General features: G+C 27.0%; 1 protein-coding gene across 1 annotated transcript; it reads right to left on the bottom strand.

Annotated features, from left to right (window-relative positions):
• Positions 1-2,484: 2,484 nt before the first annotated feature.
• Positions 2,485-8,843, bottom strand: LOC105830101 (heart- and neural crest derivatives-expressed protein 2). The gene is made up of 3 exons (XM_012669268.3): positions 8,126-8,843; positions 4,689-5,350; positions 2,485-3,237 (listed from the first exon to the last, which is right to left on the bottom strand). Exons 1-3 carry the CDS (start codon positions 8,205-8,207, stop codon positions 3,103-3,105), a joined length of 879 nt encoding a protein of 292 aa, XP_012524722.1. The 5' UTR covers positions 8,208-8,843; the 3' UTR covers positions 2,485-3,102.
• Between the last annotated feature and the right edge of the window lie 5,907 nt (positions 8,844-14,750).

Raw genomic sequence — 14,750 nt, 5'->3', positions numbered from 1 at the left:
AATGTTCGAAAAAACGAATTATTCATTAAGAAAGTGATGAATAGGTATTTATTTTCCTTTCATTTTCAGACATTTCCATGATTTTTATTTTTATTGAATTATAGCCGGATTTTTATCCGATCTTAAATATCCGTTTGTTACTTCTTGATATGCTAATTCGATCATTATTCTCTGGAAATTATTTTTAGTGCACACATTGTTGAGTCAACAGAAAAAATTAATCTTACTAAAATTGGAATATATGTCAAACACATATGTCAACATATTAATATTTCTTTTAATAAGAAACAAGGGTGCGTTAAAAAGATTGGCGTTCTAAATGCCTTTGGTCCTTGAACTTGAAGAGGCATGGATTTAGGCATAACTCTTATAGTGTCTATACTTTTTTATTTACTCTCTTACTGTTTCTACTACGTTCTATTAAGGTGATGGAGAAATAGAAGCAATTTAATTCGCAATCTGATATATTCACCATTGTTTAAACTATACAATATACAAAAGAATATCGTGTAAATTTTGTTTTTACTTTGTAAGAATTTGTTTTTAATAGATTTTATATAGAAAAAAATCATGGAAGTATAAACTGTGGATTTTTACTTTTCTAATTATCTAGACAAATCATGCAGTTTTTATCAATATTAATACAATACAATATCACTTGTCGAAAAATAATATAGTTGCGGTGTCTCATAAAAGTTCTAAACGATATTGGTGACTTTCCTCTTTAATATATATAATAACGTAATTTTAAAAAATTTGAAAGAATTTTTTTTATTTATAAAGATATTCATAAATACGTTTTATAAAATGAATTCTGGGATGGGCTAAAATGGGATTGCGGAAGTGTCTGATTGTACATGTTTTTCTAATTTAATATTGACACCATTAAATTAACCACTTATACAGCACATCTTTCACAAAGCTTTCTAAAAGATATCTGACAAGAGATATCTGCAGAAGATATCTTTCAGAAAGCTTTCTGAAAGATGTGTGGTGTGGGCAATAATTAAATTTTTAAGTATTAAAACCAATAATAATAATACTTCTAAATACTCAAAATAAGTAATTAATTACTAACTAATTTAATGCTGTCAATATGAAATTTTTATAAGAAATGGAATTATTTTGCATTGTGAGTAAGTATCCAATTCTACTAATGTAGAATTGACTTTATTACTATATACCTTTCTTTAATTTTTAGTAAACCAAGTTCAAAAATTAAAGTAAATTGAAATTGAAAATTAAAGATATTAAATTAAAAATAGACAAAAGAAGGATTTTTTTAATTTGGTCAATTGATCAAAACATCAAATAATCAATTTGATAATGTTTAAGAAATTAATTTATATATTTAAAAAAGACTCCTAAGAAATAATATAATTTTCCTAGAATATTTTTTTTAAAGCTTAGACGTGTGTTACGTGTGGATATAAAAATATTTTTTTATTTGACCACACACACACAGGAGTAATTGTACATAACGGTAACAAATTTGAAAATTGACAAATGAGTGGAATTAATCAAGTAGGGAACTGTACTAAAAATGCTGTATACTGACGTGCAAGGATAAATAGACACTAATATTTTCTCCTCGGAATATATTGACTATGTGTAAAGCATCAGATACCGCTACACGGGATCAAGTACTGGCGCCAGGGTAACCACGAAATCCGAAACCAAGCGCTACAATGAGCTCTTCGTCTATAATGGGTCAGCTAAGTAAAAGGAAAAATAGAGAGGGAGAACTTCTCACGACTTTTCTTTTTTTGAAAGATATGTAGGAAAAATGTAAACTAAAAATACAAAAATGTATATACAAAAAACAATATTGTAAAGATAATTTTAAATAAACTGATTTATTATTATGTTGCTAAAAAATACGATATAAATAATATAAAAACGTGAAAAAATATATGTCTGATATTTAACATTTTACAATTTAACATTTTAATTTAAGAAAAAAAGAGTTTTAATGATTATTTAACTTGGACATAATAAAAATCATACAAAAATAAACATTTGAGTATGCTTCAATTAATATTAAATAAAAGCAAGTTTAATAAACAAGCATACAAAATAAATTTTAAAAGAGATAGATAGTTAATTTTAAAATTAATTTTAAAAAATTATTATTATGATTAAAATACATTTTTTGTAATTATGATTATTGTATAACACATAAATACTATATTTTAAATTATAATATTTTATACAAAACGATAATACAATAAGTATTTATATTGGTTATATGAACAATATTTTGTTAATAATAAAATTACTATGTGATTTTGATTAAATATAATTATTTGTTTTTAATATATAAATTACTTTAGATCCAAGTTACTTTAAAAAGATGAAATTTCCTCTTTTTAAAAAAATTTGATTATAAATTTATAGATTCTTTATTTCTATTATTATCCTTTTACATTTATCTTCTTTAAGGAAATAATTTATTAAAAGAATAAGTAAAATAAAATATCAATATTTTATTTTGATACATTGTTTATTACTGGTGACATTTTTATACATTTCTATGTAACGATTTATACAAAACTTTACAAAGGTTCTTAATTCTAATATTATTAACGATATGTATTCAACTCAAAATTGTGATCCTAATTACAATTTAATAGCGCTATTATTTAACTTACGGAAAAAAGACTCATTGGTATGATAACATTCTTTGGCTCAAAGTAACACTGATCGCTACATAAGGAAATTTTATGTATATACACAACAATTATGTACGCACGTGCTATATACAAAATAGTTTTACCCTTTTTACACCAAATAATTATATCTTATCCCAAGCTACATAACTTCTAGACATTTTTCCAAAATTTTGAATTTTATTTATAAAACAAAATTTATTTTATAAACGAAATTACAACATATTATCTCTCAATAATTTCGAATTTCTCGCAATTCTTTTACTGACAGACATTCGAAGATGTTTGAAAAACGCATCGGTCGTTGAATTGCGGAGCCGCACTTTCTTTCCGACGATAAAAAGTAACGTCAGGCGCAAAAAGGAACGTTCGTTCGAGCGATATTTTGTAAAATATCGCGGATATGTTTTGACAGTGATGTCGCCGGTGTATTTTATTGCATCTGGCCGGTCGGTGATTCCTGCTTCAATTCGAGGGCCCACATGTGCTGCGGCCAACCCGTCCGTCCTTTGCTCTTCGTTGGCTCCTCGTAGCCGAGATTTGAGGCGGATTGTAAGCATGACTCATTCTGTGAAGGAACAAAAAATTCAATAACATATGTCTCTATCAAAAATTAGGCTTGCCTCTATAGCTAATGTAACGTCAACTGTAAGATTTAGAATACTGTTTTTTTTATTCATTTAGAATACCGTTTCCTACATTTTATTTTTAATTTTATGTTAGACGTAAACCACAGAAGATATAAAAATGGAATTTTCAATAATTATCAGACAAATTGGGAGATCTAACAATAAGAGACAAAGGAGACATTAATTATCGACTATAAGTGAAAATTATAGTGACCCTTATTGAGAGAAAATTCTACGTGGGCGGTAAAATAATCATAGAAAATGAAGAAAACCACAAAATACGGGGTTTGAGGAAAGGAAATTGTTTTCAAAATCGAAATTAGAAGAGGACTAGACGGAAAGTTGAATCAAATCTTTTCTTTGTTTCCCTGTAATAACACTTCCTACACTTCCTATCGAGTCCTTCAAAGTCAATGACCTCTCGATGCAAACCATTTATTAGACTAAAACTGCATCAGGATTTACTTTTTTATGTCCCATACAATAAATTTTTCATTAAAATACAAAATAATTGCAATAATCAGTTAAGTAATTTGTTAAATAAAATTATTAACTGCAACATTTAACGATTTTATTGGATTAAGTTGTTTTTTTATTGTATGATATTATCATATTATTTTAACTTCAGTCAAGCAAACACAAATTTTAATTAAATTATATCTCCACGTTTTTGGGTTTAAATTTTTTATAATAATGATTTTTTATACAATAATATATAATATTATATGGCAATATCGATGTTATTCATTTGTAACAAATCTCGAGACGATGGTCTTAAAGGTCGAATTCTCAGACTAATATAGTATAGAGGCGAATGTTTACGTTGCGCGTTAAAGCAACGCTTATGAAGGCGTTTTGAGAGATTTAATAAAGTCCATCCATAGGACATGGAATAATTCATCCTAAAGAACTTTCGAACCCAAAGTCGCCGCATGTGATCTCGAGTGATTCTCAAAATTCTTTAAAATTTTTCAAAAAGATAAAAAATCTTACGAATACGAAAGTAAATTAACAACAAGAAGCAACAAAACGAAAATATATAAGTAGAAATATGCATATTAACGTTAGTATATGTATATTTCTGACAAGAATTATTACTATTGTTTTATTAGTCGCAAAATCTTGCGTTTTATACTTTTTAAACTGTACACGATTACAATAATTAAATATATATCTCATAATGCATTAAGCATTAGCCTAAACCAAACGGAAGTTTCAGCTTCCTTATTCTTCTTTATTCTCATATTCTCTTATACTTTCACACGCACACACACACACACACTCGTCACACATCTCTTTCCTTCTCGTTCATATTCTTTCTACTTTTGTGTTTCTTTTTCTACTTCAACCTTCTTTATTTTGTATAATTAATTATAATTAAATTATTTACTTGATTAGGTTGAATCGCTTTATTTCTTCTGCCATTTGAAAGAATCTCCGCGCGGAAGGTCTGCGGTTCCTCTCCCTCGTCGCTCTCCAACACTGCCATCAGATATCCAATGTAGGACGCAGCTAGTCTTAAGGTTTTAATCTTTGATAGTTTTGTATCCGAGGGCACGTTAGGAATGCATTCTCTCAGATCGGAAAAGGCATTATTTATACTCTGCGTCCTCCTTCTTTCCTTTTTGTTCGCGGTGTTTCGTCTCTTCGGCCTGGGTACTACGTCACCCTCGCGAACACCCTGATGAAGTTGCTGTTGAAGGGTACCACCGACGATCTGTTGGCCAATCTGGGCGTTTGCAAACTCATGCTCGCGTCGGTGACTAGGTTGATGATGATGGTGTGGATGATGATGATGATGGTGATGGCGGTGGGATGTTTCTTGTTGTCCTTGGGAGTACGGCAAGGTGGTGTAATGCTGGCCGGATGCCGAAGGGTGCACGTATTGCTGCAGAGGTGAGTAACCTGTTTCCTGGACGCCGATCTCCTCGATAAGAGGTGGCGTCGATGCGGTGGGACTGCCGGCCCCTGAGCTACCCCCTGAGATTCCGGAATCCGCGCCTCCCCAGTACGTAGACTGACTGTCAGCGTCAGGAATTGAGCCGAGGGGTCCTATGCAAAAATCGGGTGGATGCCGTACTTTTGTACGCAACTCTATATGTATATGCGGCATTTTCTCTTAAATCTTAAACATTGATAACCGTATAGACAACATGGATTTTATTATAATTACATTATACTTATACTGTATAATTATAATAAAATTTAAGTAAAATTTTTTCTAATTTTATTAAAATTATAATAAAATTCTCCGATGTCTAATATTATCCTGATTTTAAAAGTAAATTCTGAAAGAAATTCTTTCTGTCATTGAAAGAATACATTGATAAATTTGATCTTGAAACGACTCTTGCAAAAATCGTACGTATAATAATACTAATAACTTTTTTTTATTACTTTTATAACGTAACATTTCCAATTTTAAAATAAACTTTTGTTTAATTTTAATTAAAGTCATATGTATATATCTTATAACATTTTTTGTTAATATATTGTCAGCAAATAAAAATACTTTATTATTCATATTATTTGTACAATATTTGTTAAATAAAATACTAATGTAAAACATGCATAGCATAGATGTTGAATTGTTAAACAAATGTGTGCATAGATCCTCAAAGTAAAAAATAGATCGTTTGAATAAGAAACTCTTGTGCAATGATTCACAATCTCTTCTGCATTTTGCTATTAATTATTCTTTCATTAAATGCTATTTTATGAGTACTGCATTATTTGATTTATTACTTCCTTCGTCATCAATCGGGTATAATGATAGGTGTTTCTTGAACATGAATTAATAACTATTAAATTAATGATAACAAACGCAAAAATAACGTCAGTCTCCGCTTACAAACTGGAAAATCGAGTTTAACTTCATGGAACTTTTCCGTTCTTGAACTTATGTAAATACACATGAGTAGTTTATTTCATTAGGTGGGTACATTAATATACATTAAAAATAGTAGAATAAATCCAATCGTAATACAATGCATAAAACGATAAGTAAACAATATGACTAAAAAAAATGATATATTTAATTTGAAATATATCCTAAATTTAATTTACATGCAAAATTAAAAAAAAGTTATCAAAAAATTAGGAAAAGAATTTTATTGCCTTTCGACTTTAGTAAAAGCTAGTTGAACATTTAATAGCAAACTGAATATTTTGTTTCATATAAAAAAAGTTTAGTTGTTTTTGCAATATATGTATTTTTTTGCGAAAGCAATTAGAAGATAGTTGTTTATACTAATTTAATAATTTTATTTGGTACATTTTAACCAAATTATTTATTATTAGTAAACATTTTTCCTCGTGTAACTTGAATAAATTTTTTTTACTTAAATTTCTTTAGTTCAAATATTTAAAATAATTAAAATAATTAAACTTTAATTCAAATATTTATATATTTAACTTTGTTACGTAATTGTAACTTAAATACGTAAAATATTTAAATTTAAACAATGTAATAAAATTGAAAAATTTAGTCACACTAACAATTTTTTTTCTCAGTAAAAAATATTTTTGCAATTTTGAAATGTTCCATATTTCGTAAGAATATGTGTGTGCGCGCGCGTACACTGAAAAAAAATTCTTGGTAAATCTGTGAAATGCATTTAGTAATGATTTTGTTGAAATATTTGGTTGTTATAAACAAATGTAGTAATAATAACAAAACCTTTGGTAATAATTATAAACATTTCATTATAAGTACATTATTTTGTTATAATTACCTTACGTTTAGTTGAAACTATTTCACTAAGGTTTTGGGTAATTTGGACCAAGGCTGGATTATTATAACCAAGTCTTTTTTTCAATGTACCGTTTCCAAATTTTACTTATTAGTACCTATTTTATATTTTCACTTTATATGTACATGTAGAAATATTTAATAACAAAAATATGAAGTAAATGAGAAGCAAGTAATATAAATAAAAATTTAATAGCTTCTTTACGTGCTGGAAAAGCAGATATTACTAATGTTAATTTTTGATTAATTCTGTAATTGTAAGTAAATTTTTATATTTTTACATAAAAAGGTTTATGTTGTAGAATATCTTATATTTTATTCTATACACGTGTTTGTGTGCAATTATAAAGATTAAATCAATATTTTTATAAAATCTATCAAGTTTTCTAAATCAAGCCCTTATAAATTTTATTACAATAAATGATGTTAATGTAAAACTAATAATAATAAAAGTGATAATAATAATAATTAATATGAATAAAAATATGCCAATTTTAAAAGTAAATTCCAGTAAATTTTATTTCAACATCTTTTTTATTATTATTATTTATAAATTATTAAATATTTGATTTTTTCAATAAATTGTTAATAAAATAAGTAATTTAAGGTGTCTGATATGTTTAATTACTTTCATAAATTCAATATATTTAAAAGCAATACGATTTGAGTTTTACAAATATGATTTAGGCAATCTGCATGTTGCAAAAAGATTTATAATAAATTAATTTGTTATTGGTAAAAGGTTAAACTTTTTTATAATAAGTGAACCTGAAACATCAGGCTACAATTTCCAATGTTTGCATACAAATTAATGATTAAATGGAAAATATGATAAAAAATAATAAGTGATACGCATGCATATCTAATATTGTCACTTATATTTAATATTTTTTTACAAATAATTGGAAAATATAGATTTATCTATTAAACTTTTTCTATTTTACGAGTCAGAGTTTATTCAAGTTTAATATCATCACACACTTTGAAAAAAAAAATGAATCTGCTTTGCTTTGCTATTCAAATTAGTTTTAAGAGTAATTAATCTCGTCAATTAGGATCCGTGCGTGTGTACTCACCGTAGGGAAGTTGAGTGACATAATTATACGGTTGATGCCATTGCGGATAATATTCTGTCTGCGCCTCGTATCCGCCAAGCATGTTGCCTGATCACCGTCAGTTTCTTTTACTTTGTCACACCTCGTATTTACTAACTTCACAAAACTTTCGCGGCAAATACTCAACTTAAACTCGTTGTCAACCAATTATTATATTTCATCGACAATTTTATTCGATTACCATATCTTACTATAGTTTTCAATCATGGAGACCGACTTTCTCGGCTTTCGTCAAAGGAACAAAAATTGCCGTTTAATTATTATTATTTCTGTTTAGTATATATTATTATACTTCTCAAGTATAATGGGGTTTCTTCAACATGCACTCAAATTTTGCCCGAACGGGATGAAATTTGTCGCGGCGCGGATTATTTTGTATTTAGACAGATTTTATCTTCCGATGATAGTCTCTCTAACTTTCACTTCCGACAAGAAACAAAAATTATCGCCGTTATGTACGTTCCGTTATTTTTTCATCCCCGTTTTTGATTATCAATTCTTTCCTACTTCCTCTCTCCGTCGTCCCTTCTGCAATTCGCGTTCGGATCTCGCGAGCTCTCAGCTAAGAGTAGACTGTCACCCGACGTAAGCTGAAGCTGCTATATCCTCGGCCTCGTTGTCGAATAGCGCGATGCAGTTTCGGATGTGCAGTCAAAGGGACACTGAGAAAGCGGAGAGTTCGGCGCAGTCACCGATTTGTGTGTTGCCCCCCTTGCTCACACAACATCGTGACCCCCGACGTTGCCTCGCTGTCGGTGGTAGCAGCCGCGAATATGGGTGGGTGTACCCGTGGATAAGACCCATCGCGTGATCCGATCCCAACGTTAAAACGAAGGCGGAGCTCGGTCTGGTCTACGCCCCTGAGAGGAACCCGGGGGAATCAATTAGTAAATTGAGGGAGCTCGCTCGACAACGAAGTGGGGTATGATTTAGGGTATGACGTCCCTCTCGGCGGAGGCGTCCTCCCTCCGACGCCGCCGATCCGCAACGTATCGCCATCGCCGACGTGCTCGTCTTTTTGCCAATCGACTCGAGCGAGTGCGAACGCTCGTGACTGTTCATGGTGTAATAATATTAGCTGTGAGATACATCGGGATGTAGCGCGAGGCTGCGACGCAAATTAGATGAAGACGCGCATGATACGAGAGGAGAAAGGGAGGGTGGAAAATTTCTTCTTCGATGTTCTCTTAGAATTTTCCTTTAAAATCGTACCAATTATAAAACGGCAATAGATAACAAAGAAACTTTTATTACTTTAGTAAAATTTTATTAAAATTTAATTAAGAAATTTACACTAAAAAAAATTACTAAATTGAAATAAATGTTTTTTTCAAATAGTATCAAGCAGAAGTTTTATAAAAAATAAATAATATTTATTTCAAATAAAATAATATTTTTTATAATTTAGAAAATATATTATACATTTTCTAAATTATAGAAAATATTATCTTATCTGAAATAAATGTTTTTTACAAACTTCTGCTTGGTACTATTTGAAAAAAATATTTATTTCAATCTAGTAAATTTTTTTTCAATGTAGTAAAATTCTAATAAGTTGTATGTGTTACGTATGGTTTGAAGGATAAATTTTAAGAACAAATTTTCTCCATGATTATAAATTTACTCGAAAGAAAATGTAACTTTTGTCAATTATTTGATAAAATAGATATCACCCGAGTTAAATATTTTTTTGTAACTACGTACTCTCTACAAAACATTTTGTATTTTGTATGTTAGAATTAATGTTTATTAAAATTTGTGTTTTTTAATATATTTTTGTATTGTTTGTGTTGAATTTTTAACATAGTTGGGGGTTATAATTTATAATCTAATATAATTGTGCTATTTAAATATTTTGTGATACATTGTTATTTTTTTAGTAAATTCGTAGTAAATTTACACTATTTTGAATAAATAAGTAACATAAAAAAATAATACTTTTAAAACTTCAATTCTAAGATAAATAAATCAAATCAACAAATATCAAATACAGCATAAATGTAATGTTGTGTAACATATATTATATGTATATGTATAATTACATTTACATTGTTTTTCTAAATCTCTCTAAATGTACTCTCTAAATCAGTATATTATTTATTAAAAGATAATTTGATTTTAATACAATATTTAAAATTTTATCAATCAATGATATATGAACCGTTGTTCAGTATTAGATTGTTAAATAAACATAATTCTAATTAGGATGAGGGTACTCACCTTTTAACGGAATCATTAAAAGACAATGAATAGTCACTAATGATTATAGTAGTTATAAGTATAGCACTGCAAATCATGATTTCAGATTTAAAGAATAAGTGTCAACATATTATAAAAATTATATAAAGAATTTTATTAAAGAAACATTATTTTGCAATTCATTTCCATATTATGTCAAAGTTATATTTTTTGTGTTAATTTTTTATATAACATTTGTGTTATTTTGTAACACGGTTATCTTGTATTAAATTAACACAAAATGAATCGTTTGAGATATTAACTACATTTTTCAACCTTGTAAATATTATCTGAGAGAAACTTGATTACCTCCAAGTTCTTTCCTAGAACTTTAATGAATTTCTTTACGTACATAATTAATAAACATTTTTGCGATAAGTTTTTACACACATTTAATCGCTGTAGACACGTATACACATTAATTTTATAATTTTGTAATTTTTATAGACTATAGAACATAAAATATTAAATATAAAATAAGCAGAATAGATGGATCAGAAAAAATCTTTTTTACTTTTTTTTCTAAGAAGAAAGTTTCGCACTATTCTGCGTTTATCTACATGAAAAAAATATTTTTAAAAATAAGTTATTCATAAAATCGTAATAAACAATATAAATTTCAAAGAATTTTATTATAATTTTAGTAGCGGAAAGTTATCAATACTGACATATCGCTTTGTTTTTGGATAGTGTATTTCTTACAAAAACTGAAAATAAAATTTTAAAAACATAACAATTTTAAAAACATAAATCAGAAAGTGTTTTCTAATGTATAGCAGTTTTTATAATACGATTTTAGATTTTCAGTTTTATTTTAGTTTTATACTTCATTATAGTAACTGATATTTTCATTCAATTAAAAATAAACATCTGAAAAATTGAGCTCTAAAATTTTCATAGTATAAGCTATACACATTTTCCTTTTCTTTTCCATTAACTCTTATTAATTCTTAAAAGGTGAGTACTCTCATTCATTCTTTTTCATAAATTATATTCGTACAAAATATTTAAAGTTTATATATATATATATATATATATATATATATATATAAGAAATTTCTAAAAACTTTTTATCTATGTAAAATATTTTATATCGATTATACAAATATTTTCTGCTGTTCCACAAGATGCAACATGTAAACGCGATTATATGTAAGGATTAGATTCGATCTTAGATTAGATCTTGTGTATGTTTTATATAAAAAAGAATAAATTATGAACAATCCAGGTTATTTTTCAAATTATGTTTCTATCCAACCAAATCATGTTTCTATCAGTATCAATACAGTACAATATTTAATTTTTGAGAAATAAAAAGGAACCGTTAGAATGCCTGTTGGCCATCTTTTTTTAAAATTTAATGTAATTAGTACAATTATGTATATAGCAAAATTAAATTTTATTTAAATTAATATTTAATTTATTATATATTTTTTAAAATTTTTATATTTATAAATTACATATTTATTACATATTTAGTAAATTATAGTAAATTTTTCTAAATTTTACTAAAGTTATAATAAAATTCTTCAAAGTTCATATTATTTTAAAGTTGCTATATTAAAAAAAATGTGTATAATTTTTAAATAATTTTAATTAATATTTATTGTTATTCTGCTTTTGTTTTATTTGTTCCGATAAATTTATAAATTGTGACAGGCACTAAATGCTATTTAATAATTACATTGGGTCTTCGTGTAATAGGCAAAAAAAAGAAAAAGAAATGACAGGTCAACCTATTTTTTATGATGATACTATCTCTTCTCCAGATGATGGAGCGACATATAATAACTCTGGTATATATATCGACCCTTTAAGAAAAAAAACTTCCCTTCGTTTTCTCGGGTTAAAAACGAAACAACCGGGAACATCCGACGCCGGAATCAAAGAGACTTTGTCGGGAAAACGGTAGCGGAATGAAGTCCCGCGGGACTTTTCTTCACTACTTACAACCTGTTTGCGTAAATAAGTCAGCACCTGTTTCCTTCCCATTTTTTTAATCAATATGACAATTTGTACACTAAATTGCAACAATTAATTAAGTAATTAGTTTTTAAATTACAAAGTTTCAACTAAAGAAATGCACAAGCGTAATCGTTTCCCATTATTTTTTAAACACTAATAAAACATGACCTTTACCAAATTTCTCTATCGCATTATAATTTTGAGAAATATACGATTAAAGTTGCAAGAAAGTTTATTGTTTATGTATTTTAATGTATTACACTTATTATATGTAGTGGAGAAATTTTATTGCAATCAAATTAAATCTATAATGGTTTTGACTTTTAGTCAACTGACAAGCAAGTAAAATAATCAAAAATATTGAACAGTTTAAAATTCTTTAAGCTTTTTTTATTTATTACTTTTAATATCTTTATTATTTATTATAATAATAAATTTTATCATAATAATACTAATTTTTATTATAATAATAATAATTTGCATTGTAAAATTATTATATAATAAAAACTCTGTTTTTTATTTTTGTTTATTAAACTTACTTGTATTTTAAAGACATTATAATTTTATAAGTTTTTATTATATTTACAATAATTTTTTTAGTTTAATCTATATAACAGCAAATAAAAGAAAATAATGTCCAATTTTAGAAAATTTTTTATATAAAGTATATATCAAAATACATACTATTTATATCCTAAATAGCGAAAAAAACAATATTTGTAATTCTTTATATTTCTACAAAATAGAATATCCAATAATAAAGTTATTTTATTCTTGAAAAATTATAAGAAATATACATGTTTTGCATATTTGTATGATATGTGCAAGATAAAATTAATTTATAGTGAATGATTAAAAAATTAATTGTCTGCGATAAGAGTGAGCGTGTCTGGTTTTATTTTAGGGAGAGAAACCAGATGCCAATGTATAATAGCCAAATAATTATTTCTAGTTATCTAGTCATAAAATAGATTTATTAAATTAAAAATTATGTAATAATAATAATGCAATATAACATTTTACCAAAGTTGCTGCATAATTTTTAAAATGTTCTATGCTACATGGAATAATAATGAAATTACAATCATCTTTTTGTATAACTGTTTTAATTTAAAAACTTGAAAAAATTTTAAAAAAGTTGAAAAAAGTTTGAAAAAACTTTGAAAACAAAACTGTATTAGACTTATTGAGATATTAAAAATTCCAAGCTACTATTTTACTTTGTATAACTCGAAATATATACAATCGAATAAAATAATTAAATAACACTCAAGTGTACATGTACATACTTATGTAATCATACTTTCAAGTTTGAAAAGAATGTGTAGTTAAATATTAAAATGTGAAAAATGTTTCAAAATGCTCAATACCTTAAACAAATGTCAATTATTATGTATTGGTACATTAACGTCACTGCATAATGGTGAGGTACTAAACTAAGTATTCTATAAGTAATCACTAGAATTCGTTATTCGAATTATCTAATAACAGAAATATTGCGAGTAGTATATCATATTCATGGCCTCAAAGGAAGGTCGTAAATATTACCTTTTTCTTTAAATAATTTATTAATAATTTTATTGTTGCTATAGTCATAGTCATAGTTTTAAAAAAATTGAAAAAATTGAATTTTTTATATTTTTCAAAAAATTGATCTCTTTAATACCTCGTTTCAATTTCTTTTTCGTATTTTTTGAAGAAAGACCTAATTTCCTTCGTTTTTATGTTTCTGAAACATTAAGAACACACAGTACACATATTGTAACGATTGTTGGCTGAGAAAGAATTATTTCCCCTGAAAAATTCTATCGCCTTTTTTCCGACATTCCTCTGTAGTCGATAATCCATACTCTTCCGTTTTTTTCGTGGCAGATATCGGTGAAAGTGATTGGTCGAGTGGCCGGCTGCCAGTCTGTCGGTGAATGCCGCAAAAGCTTCTTGACAGAGTCTTTGGTAGTGGTTCACTGTTAAAAGGAAGTGCCGCGATTATATATAAAGCACTTATAGGACGACTAATTATTTTTCTTTGATGCCAGGCGACTATGATCGCCTTCCTTGTAAACTACACTTTTACCGTAAGATAAGCGCTTTCAAGAAGCGACGATTATCTGCCAACGTTGTGTTTGAACTGATAATAAAGTTTGGTGTCGGAAGCCAAAAGCTATTTCCATTTTCATTATAGTAAATATATATTTAATTCTATGTTTCTCAGATAAACTCAAATTACGAAATTATTTTTTAAAAATATCTAATCTTAAATATAGATTAATAAAAAAATGTTACTTATTATCACTTATTATTATTTATTACTATTGTTTAAAAATATTTGTTAATTTAAATAAAAAATTACAAATAGATGTTTTCAAAACTATTTAAAAATAAA

This window comes from Monomorium pharaonis, chromosome 11, assembly GCF_013373865.1.
Source record: "Monomorium pharaonis isolate MP-MQ-018 chromosome 11, ASM1337386v2, whole genome shotgun sequence".
Classification (NCBI taxonomy): domain Eukaryota; kingdom Metazoa; phylum Arthropoda; class Insecta; order Hymenoptera; family Formicidae; genus Monomorium; species Monomorium pharaonis.
The sequence above is the reverse complement of the archived record's forward strand: the minus strand, read 5'-3'. Positions and strand labels throughout refer to the sequence as shown.

Bases quoted from the DNA above. Each gene is read 5' to 3' on its own strand.
- LOC105830101 (XM_012669268.3), bottom strand. From the start codon at position 8,207: ATGCTTGGCGGATACGAGGCGCAGACAGAATATTATCCGCAATGGCAT. The intron at 5,351-8,125 runs GTGAGTACACAC...ATTTTTGCATAG, and splicing joins TGTCACTCAACTTCCCTACG to GACCCCTCGGCTCAATTCCT. The intron at 3,238-4,688 runs GTAAATAATTTA...GTTCCTTCACAG, and splicing joins AAGCGATTCAACCTAATCAA to AATGAGTCATGCTTACAATC.